We start from the raw sequence: 12,145 nt of genomic DNA, 5'->3' as shown, positions 1-12,145 counted from the left end.
TTTCCCACTGCGCAAGCCCCTCCAGGCCCCTGCCCACTCCCACTGGCTATCCCTCACCACCCAGCAAGTTCGGATCATTTTGCGTTGCTGAGAATTCAGAGCTCCCTCATAGAAAGGGCTTCCTCCTTTGCTGCATCCTCCTTAGCTCGAATGCTGCCAGTGTCTGGGTGGGGACTGTGGGCCAGGGCCGCCAGCACAGTTGTGTGGGTCACCTGCCACGTGAGGTCCCCTAGGGCTGGGCACACTCTCTGGGCCACAGGGTCTGCAGCATCTCTGGTGGGAGAAGGTCCTTGAGGAAGTATTTCCCACCTCCCTGTCTGAGGATGTTTGAGGATCGCAAAACCCCTGGGAGGCTCAAGTGCAAGTCGATGCCTCTCCTTCCCAGCAGACAGGCATTTTGTTGGGGATTTCCTATCACCTGAGTCACGGCTAACCTGGTGGCCAAGGAAGAGGCTCGCCCATAGCAGCGGGAGTGGGGAGAGGCCCCGGGGGCTGGTGGTCCTCGAGGCTCCATGGGGTCCCCAGAGAGCCTCAACTCAGGTGTCCTGTTCCCACCGCTCCTCCCCGGCGACCTTGAACCTGGTCTCTTGTTCCCAGAAGTGTGCCCTCTGCATGTGCAGGAGACATGTAAAGCTTCCTGAGGATACTCCTCATTCCACTGTGGTTCCAGGAGGGCTGCCGGGGTGGCCTCCATCCTGCCCCTCTCGGGGTGGCCTCCCTCCTCCCCTCTGCCGGGTGGCCAGCACAGCAGCGCAGGCTCGGGGGCCCAGGACCCCTCAGAGGGACGTGTCTCTGGCCTGCCCCACCTCTCCCGCCGCTTCCCGGAACTGGAAGGTTCGAGGGTATGTGACAAGGACACAGGCTGGGCGCTGAGCCGGTTTCTGCCCCCTCCCCCCCACCGCAGCCCGGGTGCTAGTGTGACCCAGCCTGCAAGGGGACCACACAGCGGCCGCCTGGAAGAGCCTCCTCGGCAGCTTAGGCACCCCGGAGGGCAACACCGATGGGGTGCAGCCTGGGCTCGGAAGGCGCGGGGAGCGGTTTCTAGGGGCTGGCGGTCGGGAAGTTTTGTTGTATGCGCTGTATTCTACAACAAAGATTTTAAAGATACCTGCTTTCCCCTTCCTCGCCTTTACCCCAGAAATGCAAACCGCTCTGGGGCGCAGCCGGGGTAAGCCTCTTCTCCTTGAGCACGTTGGTGGGGGGGCGGGGAGGGGCGGGGCAGGTCAGGTAGGGGGCGGGGTCGGCGGCAGCCCCTCCCCGGGCAAAGCCGCTGGGAAGCTGGTGCCCCAGGAGAAGGCGGCAGGCTCTTCCCTCAGCAGCTGCTGAGACGGTAGTTCCTGGCTTTATTTGGGGGCCTGACCTTCGGCTGCTGACCCAGGTCCGCCCGCCCCCACGACTTGCCAGCACCACATGGTGTGGGGCCAGGGGAAGACTGCCGTCACCTCCGGAGTACCCGTGTCCCCGTGAGCAGAGAAGGACTGAGACGTGCACACCCCAGGGACAGGCAGCTGGCCTGCTCGGGCTGTGAGGGGCTTGCCTTGCACGCGATGCAAATGCCAAACGCTTATCAGCAACACGGAGCCAAAGATGAACTTTTCAAAGGAGCCCGGCCGGGCAGTAAAACCTTCCAACACAGATACCCTCCCCAGGGCCAAGGCGCCCCATCGCCAGCCCTGCAGAGGCAGGAGGGAGTCTCCCTGTCTGTGAGGCACCCCCAGCCCAGGCCCTGGCACTGTCACCCTGGCAGGCGGGCCGGCGCGACATTCAGTTCTGGAGGGACCACATCAGCCTTGGACCCCGCATACCTGGCTTTGCAGTTCAGACATCCTTATCTTCGCTTTCCAAGTCTTGAAGCCTGCCTCGTTGTTATGGGGCTAATTGGCTTAATGTAAGTTACCAGCTGGAAATGTGCCCTGCCTCATGACAAGTGTGCCCCCCAAAGGCCCAAGCACCTCCAAGGAGCTTGGCCTTCCCAGGGGCACACTGGGGTCTGTTAGGCCTTGCCTCAGGGAAGCCCGAATATGCACTCCACCCACGGCCCGGTTTTCCCTGTGGCATGTCAGGGTTCCCCTGCTCTGCCTCTCCTGTCTTGACTGGCACCCACAGGACAAAACCCACCATCCATCTGCCCAACCAGCCTGACGGGTAGCCCCCATGGGCGAGTGGAGCCCTCCGCAGGCTCGGAAACACCCGGCCCCAAGACGGCCACCTGGCACAGGAGCCCTCGGTGTGTTTGGGAAGACAAGTGTTTGCAGATACATGAACCCAGTGCCACAGGCTTTTCAAGTGTTACAGCCTGAGGGGACTTCAGAGGGATGTTCTGCCATCCTCAGAGCCAAGGTGAGGTGGAGCAACTGAATGTGACACTGTGAGCCTGCCGGGTGATGATAGCCTCATGTTGAACCAGCTCATCATTGTGGCTGAGCCCGACATTCATATTCATGCTAAGACTCAGATCAGGGAACTTAGGTCCGCTATCTTTTCCAGAGAGGGGGAATAAAACAATCTATTGATATACCTTAGTACTTGGATATTAATAACAATAGTCCAAAAGTAGACTGTCACCCACTAAAGGTCTGGGACGGGCTGGAACGGCCAGGGTTCAGCTCTGACTATTCAAAAAAACTCCACTCTTCTCACTGGGGCCTTACCTCCATTCTCCTCTTGATCTGGGTGTGACTGAAAAGGATTCAGCTTTCTACACACAGTTAGGAGGGAAATACCAACCTTTATTTACACTCAGGTTCCCGTTCAGAGCTATCTGAGACAGTTTAGCAAAGCTGGAAAAAGCATAGATCCTGTGGCCAAGCTTCAGATTACAAACAGGCATGTTTACTGTGTGACAGGCAAACATTCCCCACAGTTTCTTCAGCAAAGTGGGGGAGCTGCTGGCCCCGCTCCTGCACCTGTGACAGCTGCCCCGGCCTGGCCCCCAGCTGGCCACCTCACAGGGGCAGTGCTGAGAGCTCTGAACTTACCCAACACGACCCCAAGCCCCTAACTTTGGGGACTGTGGGTGCTGCAGCGAGAACACACCTAGGTGCTCAGTGATAGCCAGCTGGGCACTAACCACCACTGTTGCCCAGAACACGGACAGAGGGCCTTTGTATATACCTATTGAGTTCAGATGCTAGTTTAGAAGAAGAAAAGGATTTGGTAGTAATATTGCCGGGGACCCTGTTCATTTGGTGGGTTAAATAATATGATTTTAAAAATCATATGCTTAATGCTGACCTTAAAATCCACCCAACACTAGATATGCACATTTACACTAAGTGTGTGTGCATGTGTGTACACACACACAGGATCCACGAGGTAGTTTAAATCACTGTTGAAAAAGTGAGTCCTTCCCCAATTCTGTCACAGAGTGGTGACCAGTAGCTGCAAACAGCCGCCTAGAATTATTGGTTAAATTAAAACAAGAACTCAAAAAATTATAGGAGAAGATAACATTTACAAGTAAACAGTAAATACAACTGCATTTTTATTTCTTGGTCTCTGAAAACTAGGCTGTGACTGCTTTAAATTAATGGTCCAATTTATATGCATCTCCTCTACTGCTAATAGACGCAGCCTTCCACTCCCTGTACAACTTATGGAGTCAGTAGGTTCTATCTTAGAAATTACTTTACTTCTGTGGATGATTCAATATAACCTCTGTGCACACATTTTAGATATGATTCCCAATATCATTTGGAATTCCTGAAATAAAAAAATAATCACCATTCCCCATCTTCTTGGGAAAGTGCCAGGCTAAGGCCCTGACCGGAACTGCTGCTCTGTATCTGGGGAAATCTCTGTCCATACCCCCAGGCCAAAAAAGTGCAACCAATTCATGCTACACGGGAAAAAGCAACATCTATTGTTCTTAGAGTCTGATTCTCTTCCCCACAGCAAGAAAAGTCTCTTCATAGGTAGGTCCATGCTGCTGTCAGCTGCCAGGGATGCAGGGCTTTCTCAGGCCAGAGCAGGGAAGTCTTCGGGGTCATCCGGGTTTGGAGCAATGTCTTGTGTCTAAAGAAGAAAAGTTTTGAAACCAACTGCCAATTCACCCACTCCCACTCTGGCAGTGCCCTGTGAAGCACAGGGCCTGCCCTCACCCAGGGGAGAAGCTAGTCGGGGTGCAGCCCGAACAGTCAGGGCAGAAGCAGGTTCCTGTGGAAGGAGAGAGGCACAGGGTCACCGGTGGGCGCTGCTTCTGAGCAGCAGCAACATGCTGCCTGCACGCCACAGAGGTATGTCTCCTTTCTCAGGCTTGCTGTCCCCTCTGCAAAAGGGCTGCCAGCACTTGCCTCGCTGCCTCTCCCCTCCAGTCCTTACGGAGTAACCCTTTGTACCTGCACTTCCCTCATCCAATGAATGCTACAGCATGTTTACTATATGGAGACACATGGTTGATTAAAGACAGTTCATACCCTTGGGGAGCTCCCAGGGCTGGGGAGGAAACACTGAGAGAGTTCCAGTGTGCCCAGCATCACAGATGGCCTGGAAATGAGCACCCACAGCAGGGTGGCCTCTGCAATGGTGGTAAAGTACACATCACGGTCAGGCATAGTTTTCTGAAGAGAAGGTCCTGGAGATAAGCCTCAGTCCTGAGCAAAGAGGACACAGCCCTGAATCACAGCAGCGTGACAGGAGGGGTTGGGTCTGGGGTGGTCCTGAGCTGGAGGGGCACAGGGGGGTGGCAGGAGGGACAGACAGCAGAGAGGCAGAGATGCACCAGATCACCACGCTGCACAGGCCACACACTGCAGGAAGTTGGAGCACTGCTATTGGAAAGGAGCGAGTATTTTCTATTCCACAACAGATCCTTTTTCCAACCTGGTCTCAATTCTACCCAGAAAAAAACGTGTTTTTGCCTTGCTTAAGGGCAACAAAGTAGAGGCACTTGTCAGGGGCCACCCCATGGAGTGAGGGAATCTGGCAGCAAAGGGAACACTTCCAAGACCAACCACAGAGCAGGGGCTGCCCCGGAATATCCAGGACTGTACGGTGGCCCATTCTAGCCACAGGGCATTGTGGCCGACTCCCACTAAACAGGCACTCGTATATCTGTTCACAGAACATCGGTGAAGTGCCAGCTATATGCTTACATTATGCTAGCCACTGGGGAACTCACTATGAGCATGGCCTCCACTGGAAAGATGGCAGACGCTGATCAATAATCAAACCAGCAAGGATTCAATTACAAATGGAGATAATGCTTCAAGGAAAAGAGATAAAATTCTTTGCTCAAGCAATGTGACCTGGTGTGGGAGGAAATGTGGCCAAAAAGGCCCTCCCTGAGGAAGTGAGATCAGAGGACCTGTTGCTCTAGGTTCCAGCAGGCAAAGGGTTGGAGAAGGCCCAGAGGTGCACACACCCGTGGGGCAGGGCGCACTCATCGGGGGAACTAGAGGCAGAGCCGTGCTGGCCAAGGAGCGGGAAGAACCGCAGAGGCCCAAGGACACTGGAGCCCGGGGAGGGGTTCTACCTTCCCTGAAAGCACAAGGGCAGGCGGCATGCCATCCAGTCATAGTCAGAAAGCGATTGTCAGGCGATCTGATTCGAGCCCACGTGGGGGAAACCTGTCTGGGCAGGAGTGAGTTCTCCAGCACTGAGCGCATTCGCAGCACACAGTGGGCCTCCCAGAGGCCAGGGATACTGGACGGTCTGTATACAAGCGATGTCCACGATGCTGACACCGCCCTCCAGACACCCAACCTCAGACCCACACTAGACAGAAGGATGGGCAGCAGACCCTGATGACCCTCCCAAATCAGACTGGGTAGGCCCAGGGTGTCCGACCCTCTGGCATCCCTTAGAAAATAGCCCAGGACTTAGAATACACTCACCACCACTTCTGCTCTGGGCCCATAGTTCTCTGCCCTTCTGGTCCTTCCCCGGCCTCCCCGTGTGCCACCTCGGGCTCCACGCCCAGGACGAGGGAGGTCACCAAAATTAATGTCCAGCTGGGATGTGATGTCATTGGCCGCTTTCCGGAAGACGTGGGCATCATCCTCACAGTCATCCCTTACCACCTGAAACACGGCACAGCATCAGGCACATGCGCACGGCGGTCTCCATGCACGCTCACTCGGCCAGTGTCCCAGCGCTACACCGCGGTGGAGCTGAGATGGCCTCGCAGCTGGAAGGTGGCCTCCCTGATGCGCCCTGGGCCCTGGGCTACAGGGTTGGGCCGGGAGTGGGTGAGGGACACCGCGCTGCCACCCTGGTTCCAGCACAGGTGGCCTCCGTGGTCTGCAGCCACACATCCTCATACTCAAGACTCTGCACATACTATTCAAATGAGACCAAATTTCTATCAGTTTAGCAAGGTAAGCTATGTGGATGGACATGAATAACAGATACATGTTATATAAATAGGTGTATTTTGCTGAAATTAAAAAGTTTTAATTTCTGCCTTTTGTTTTGCTTATTCACAAATACTTTGATAAATAAGGAAATATTACCTTCCTAGAATAGAACTTGATGAAGAAACTCCTTTCAATGTGGGTGCTGACTACAAATACCATATGTTAAAAACTGCATGATTTACACTGAACAGTTCTGATTCAAAACAAGACTATGGTTTTCTGAGCGCTACTACTGAGGCTACATGAAGAGCTCAAGCTGCTTTTTAAGAATGCTTTCTTTGAAGTTCTTTAAGAAAATACATTTTATTATAAGAGGTCAAGTAAGTTTCATCTCATTAAAAATATATTAAATAAATCTGTAAATTTGATGTGGCTTTACTTCATAATAATGGATAAAACAAACAAAAAAACCCTGCTTTTAAGTAATATATAAACCTACAGGAAACACGCCAGTGTTCCTGGATGAGACTCCATAGCACCATCATGTCAAACACTCCTATGACTTGCCCAGGAACTGGAACCACGGTTCCCTGAGCACCTCGCCCCCATGAGGCTGCATGTTCACTGCACTTTTCATGCTAAACATTTGTGTCTCCTTGTTTCACACTGAAATAAAGCGGAGGCATTAGGGAGAGGGACTCTTGAAGCTAAGAAAGTAAAGGGAAGAACAATTTAGGAGAACTGCACTCTGGTAGAAATGCACAAAAAAGGAGGCAAGGTAATAAACTGCCAGCTCCACGTGCCTGAGCCGGGAAGCTTGTGGAGTGCTGGGGGAACTCCACAGCCTGCTCAGAGCTGCCAGGAGTCTGAACTTACTAATTCAAAGAGGTAGGATTCTAGTGCTTTTGTTTCTTAGTGTCCAGAGCAAAGCAACTTGTGACCCCAAGATTTGGCTTATGTTGCTTTAAGGACAATTCCTGGCAGAACTGCTGTAAGATTCAGTGCCATAAGACTAACCAGGATCAAAGATCTGTACTTTGCTGAGACCAAGGTTGATGACTCAGCTAACCCAGTTGCTTCAAATATTCCAGGAGACCTCTCTCCGGAGCCAGGGAGGTGAATCTGGTGTGGATTAGGGAAGAACAGCTTCTGTTTTTACCTACATGTCAGCTGTGCATTTCACACCCTGACAGCACATCTGTTTTACTCCCAAGTTTTATTTACAGTGCCCTGAAACAAGAAAGAACAGAAGTGGAGAAGAAGAGAACAGCTCAGCTAGCATCTATAGGCTTGTAAAAAGTACCTCACAGAGATTGCAAAGAGAATATGGCTCTGGCCTCCTGTGTGTACAAAAACCCTTTGCAGTGGAACAGCTCAGAATGTATCAGTGAGGCTAAGGGACACTGCCCAAAACGGCAGGTGGGAGGGTTTTCTGGAGCCTATGTGACCCTCTAGTCAAAAGTATTCATTCAGCTGATGGACAGTAACCGTAATGTGGTTGTTAGGGGGGACCTGATATAGGGGAGAGCATAGTAAACATAGTACTCTTCATGTAAGTGTAGATTAAAGATTAAAAAAAAAAAAAAAAAAAGAAAGAAAGAAAGAAAAGGGGGATTACTCCTTGATAGGATAAAACTATTGGTAAATCAAAGATCAACGCATGCTTTAAATATCCTTAATGTTGATCACTTAAAGGGTGTCAGATGATCAGCTATGGAGGTACTCTTTTCTGATAATATTCCTTTCTCTTAATAAAAAAAAAAAAAAGCAGTCCCTGTGTACTGATCTCCAATGAGTTCTGCACAGTGGTATAGAGGTCATGTCAAAGTGTCTGTTTGTTTCTATGCAGAAGATCAAGGCCTAGCTTGGCTACCCAGAAAATGAACTAAGATACGATATGAGGAGGAGCTTCCGGCATCAGCACTCTCTGTAGGACTCGTGCCGGGGGATGATCATCAAAAAGCCTCCACAGGGATCCGGGCGATGCTGCGGTTGTGGCTGCGTCCACCCCACCGTTTCCTGGACTTGCCATTGGAATGAGGAGGGAGATGTCTAGGCTGGCATGTGCATACAGTGAGACAACGAATTTGACCAGATCTGTACTGTTGGAACTCAACCAGGAGTTGGGAGGGGTGCAAGTTGTAGCGCTCCAAAATCTTATGACTATAGACTATCTACGGTTAAAAGAACATATGGGATGTGAACAGATCCCAGAAATGGGCTGCTTTAAGTCACCGTATTCCTATTATGTTAATATGTGTGTGCAAATTAGTAGTTTAAAACCTATACATACTTAAGGTACTCTACAAGAAGATATGTCAAAGAAATAATCCTCCCATGTTTTCTTCCATATGCTACATCTATAGCTTTTCTTCTTCCTTCCTAATTACAACCCTTAAATAGAATTCGTGCCTCATATCGAATTTACCGAGTATCATAATTCCTCCAGGTGGTAAAGATACCTCGAGACAAGTGCTGGGCATAGAAGCCACAGGGCATAAATCTGCAAAGAAGTAAAAAGCTAACCTTTTCAAATAATATGGCTTCTCTCTCACTTACCAACTTTACATTTCCCTGTATGGCCCCGGAAGATGACTGGTTAGCCAGAGATGGGTAAGATTCCTCAAGGGAGGAACAACCTAAGACAGGCACAGTCGCAGGGGGGCCATCAGGTGAGAAATTGGGGATCAACAGAGGTAAGGCTCAGAACCTCACCCCCCCTGCTTTGAGAGAAATCTTCTGCATCCGTGGATGTTTTGCTGCCCTTGTCTAGCTTGGATTAATACTTAGTCCATAGGCACACACCTGATCATCTACATTTGACCTCTTACAGCACTAAACTATGTTTTCTACCTTTATCTTGCATCTACCTACCACTTCAGCATTTTATTAAAAATAAAAATAATAATAATAATAAAGGGAGAAATGTGGGATCAACATATAAATCAAGTATAAAAATCAAACGAATATTCATATTTGACCTGATTGTTTATAGTTCATAATGCATGATCAAAACCGAAAGTTTCTGTGATGAATGCCCTTGTACTGTTCACCATGTAAGAATTTATTCACTATGTAAGAATTCGTTCACCATGTAAGAACTTGTTCGTTATGCTTCAGAAGATTGGAGACTGACGAGAATTAGGCTTGAGATGGATTAATGATTGTACTTTGAGCATTGACCCCCCTATACTGAATTTTATTGTAGTTAACAACCATTTGATCAAAAAATATGAGAGATGCCCTCTCAAAAAAAAAAAAAAAGTATTCATTCAAAGACTGCAACTAGCCCAAGTGTCGGTGGGACACAGCCAAGTCCACACAGAACGAATTCTCGGGTTTCACATGGGGTATCAGTAAGTAACCCCAACAGAGAGGGAGTTTGCTCACAGACTGCTATTGAGGTAAGCAGTTGTGACTGAATGATGCAAATTCTAAATTTCAAAATTAAAATACTTCAGTGTACCTTCCCATTCAGTAACTTAACCAATGGGATTAAATGACTCACTCACCGACCATCCTTATCCATTTTGCTGGTAGATATTTTCAAAGCTGAGACTTTCAGTAAAGAGCTGAGCATAAACCATGAAAAATAAGGTCATCACAAGAGAGGGACCCTGTGAGCATCCTGACAGAACAGCTGGCCAGAGCAGCCAGACCCTGTGGTCAGCTCTTCATGCCGCCCTTCTGGGCTCCGGCAGCCGTGCGGAGCGGCAGAGCTGCTGCCACACACAGGAAGGCTTCAAGGAGCACAGAACTATGACTAGTTTAAAAGGATCCACTACTCCCAAGTAAACGCTCTTATTAAGAATGAGAACTAGAGGCAACCTAATGAAAATGCTGATCGTTACCCTTTGAAATGGCAATGCTCACAATACATCCTGTACCTCTTCTGAGACAAAACAAATGCAGTTAACATAGAGTATTTGCCCAGGCCAGCACAGCTCCGGGCTGGGCAGAGTGTGCTCTACCACTGCTCTGTATTAAGCGCTGGTAAGTCAAGCTTCAATTCTGTTTCTTAATGAACCCTGAAGGTACAGTAAAATTAGGCACACATCATCTCCGATTACTCATAGGTAGAAACTAGAATGCCAACTACCAATGTTCCATTTTCAGAACAGAAGTGGAGAGGTCCAGGTGGTTCCCAGTAAGTTAACAGTGAGGTTTGCCTCCAGATACAAAATGTCATGCTTACATCATCTCTGTATTTGGACTTGTGTATCACCACTGCTTTGGAAGGGACAGTGGATTCCGGTTTCCGGATGTTAAACTCAGGCTTTGGTCTGGTCTGTTCCTGAAGATTTTTCCACTCATCTAGGGTCATCTCTTGAACTTGAGCTTCTTCTTCTACCTCCAACTCAGGAGCTCTGCAAAGAAGTATAATCGTAAGTTTTGACAGGTCTGAAATGCCTACTTTCTCAAAGAAAAGTTATAACCATTAATTGAGCATACTTTCATGGTAGTGCATCTCAAATCTAAATAAGATAAGAAAGTCTTTGAACCAGAAGCTTCCTTATTTTAATCATTTTATGCCATCATTGCCAACTGAAGATTCCTGTGTTCAAACAGTCTTTAAAAAAATGGGAACTTCACCATCCCAATGACATTAACATTCCTCTTACCCACCAGGCACTCCCTTCTCAGATGGCGTTATGCACAAAATGAGATATAACTGTAGAGAAAATAGGAGACACTTTTGGGACCAAACAAATAGAGGAAACCGCAAACAGAGATTATAAAACAATGGGGCAAAAACATACTTTTGTAAACACCCTCTTTAAATTCATGAGTTTTTAAAAGAAAACAAGATAGACATACATATGAATGGAATAGAGTTCAGAGTCCATAAATAAATCCTCACAAATATTTAAGACCAGATGATTTTTCTGACCAGGGTGCCAAAGACAATTCAATGGTTAAAAATGGTTAAGGAGAAAGAACAGTCTTTTCAACAAATGGTGTTGGGAAAACTAGAGATCCACATGAAAAAGAATGAAGTTGGACCCCCTACCTTACACCATAAACATAAGAGCCAGAAGTACAAAACTCTTCAAAGGGAACATAGGCATAAAGCTTCACACCGTTGGATTAGGCAGTGATTCTTACATATGAAACCAAAAGCACAAGCAACAAGAGAAAAAGCATATAAACTGGACATCACCAAAACCGAAAACTTTTGTGCTGCAAAGGACACTGTCAAAAAAGTAAAAAGACAACCCACAGAATGGTGGAAAATATTTGTAAATCATGTATCTGATAAGGGACTTACATCTAGAATACATAAAAGACTCTTACAACTATTAAGAAATGATGCAACTGAAAAATAGGCCAGGCTCTCAACTGAAAAATAGGCCAGGCTTCTTTGGCTATTCTCAAAGAAGCTCTATACTGTGAATAGCCAGTAAGATGCTCAACATCATTGGCATCAGGGAAATGCAAATGAAAACCACAACGACTTACACCACTCCACACTCACTAGGATTGTTATAATAAAATAGACATTTAACAACTGCTGGTGAGGCTGTGGAGAAATGGGAACCTCATACATTGCTGGTAGATATATGAAATGGTGTGACCACTTTGGAAAAGTCTGACAGTTCCTCAAAAATTTAAACACAGAATTACTAATTGACTAGCAATGTCACTTCTCAGTATATATTTAAGATAAATGAAAATTTATGCCCACATGAAGACTTACACAAGACTTATATGATGGTTATAGCAAAAGTATTCAATAATGCTATTCACAGCAGTATTATTATTAATGCACAAAAAGCGGAAACAGTTTAAATGCCCATCAGCTGATGAATGGATAAAAAAATATAGTGTAGTTATACTACAGAATATTA

At 48.0% G+C, this 12,145-nt stretch overlaps 2 protein-coding genes across 9 annotated transcripts in view; one reads left to right on the top strand and one right to left on the bottom strand.

Annotated features, from left to right (window-relative positions):
* The window catches only part of CDC14B (cell division cycle 14B), a 110,698-nt gene extending 101,403 nt beyond the window's left edge, over positions 1-9,295 (top strand). The window contains exon 15 of one of the 6 annotated variants that reach the window (XM_073228814.1): positions 8,146-9,295. In XM_073228814.1, the coding sequence (XP_073084915.1) occupies positions 8,146-8,185 (40 nt within the window). In that variant the 3' untranslated portion in view covers positions 8,186-9,295. Of the gene's footprint in view, positions 1-597; positions 981-1,378; positions 2,498-8,145 lie in introns of those variants that run through there. The other 5 variants (XM_073228807.1, XM_036991227.2, XM_036991228.2 and 2 more) reach the window with 5 other exon arrangements.
* Positions 3,453-12,145, bottom strand: part of HABP4 (hyaluronan binding protein 4) — a 49,596-nt gene continuing 40,903 nt past the window's right edge. For all 3 annotated transcript variants that reach the window (XM_036991237.2, XM_036991238.2, XM_036991236.2), the window contains 3 exons: positions 10,492-10,663; positions 5,835-6,020; positions 3,453-4,014 (listed from right to left, as the gene is read on the bottom strand). In XM_036991237.2, the coding sequence (XP_036847132.1) occupies positions 3,958-4,014; positions 5,835-6,020; positions 10,492-10,663 (415 nt within the window). In that variant the 3' untranslated portion in view covers positions 3,453-3,957. The remainder of the gene's footprint in view (positions 4,015-5,834; positions 6,021-10,491; positions 10,664-12,145) is intronic.

This window comes from Manis javanica, chromosome 2 (genome assembly GCF_040802235.1).
Source record: "Manis javanica isolate MJ-LG chromosome 2, MJ_LKY, whole genome shotgun sequence".
In the NCBI taxonomy this organism is placed as follows: domain Eukaryota; kingdom Metazoa; phylum Chordata; class Mammalia; order Pholidota; family Manidae; genus Manis; species Manis javanica.
This window is presented reverse-complemented; position numbering and strand designations above follow the sequence as displayed.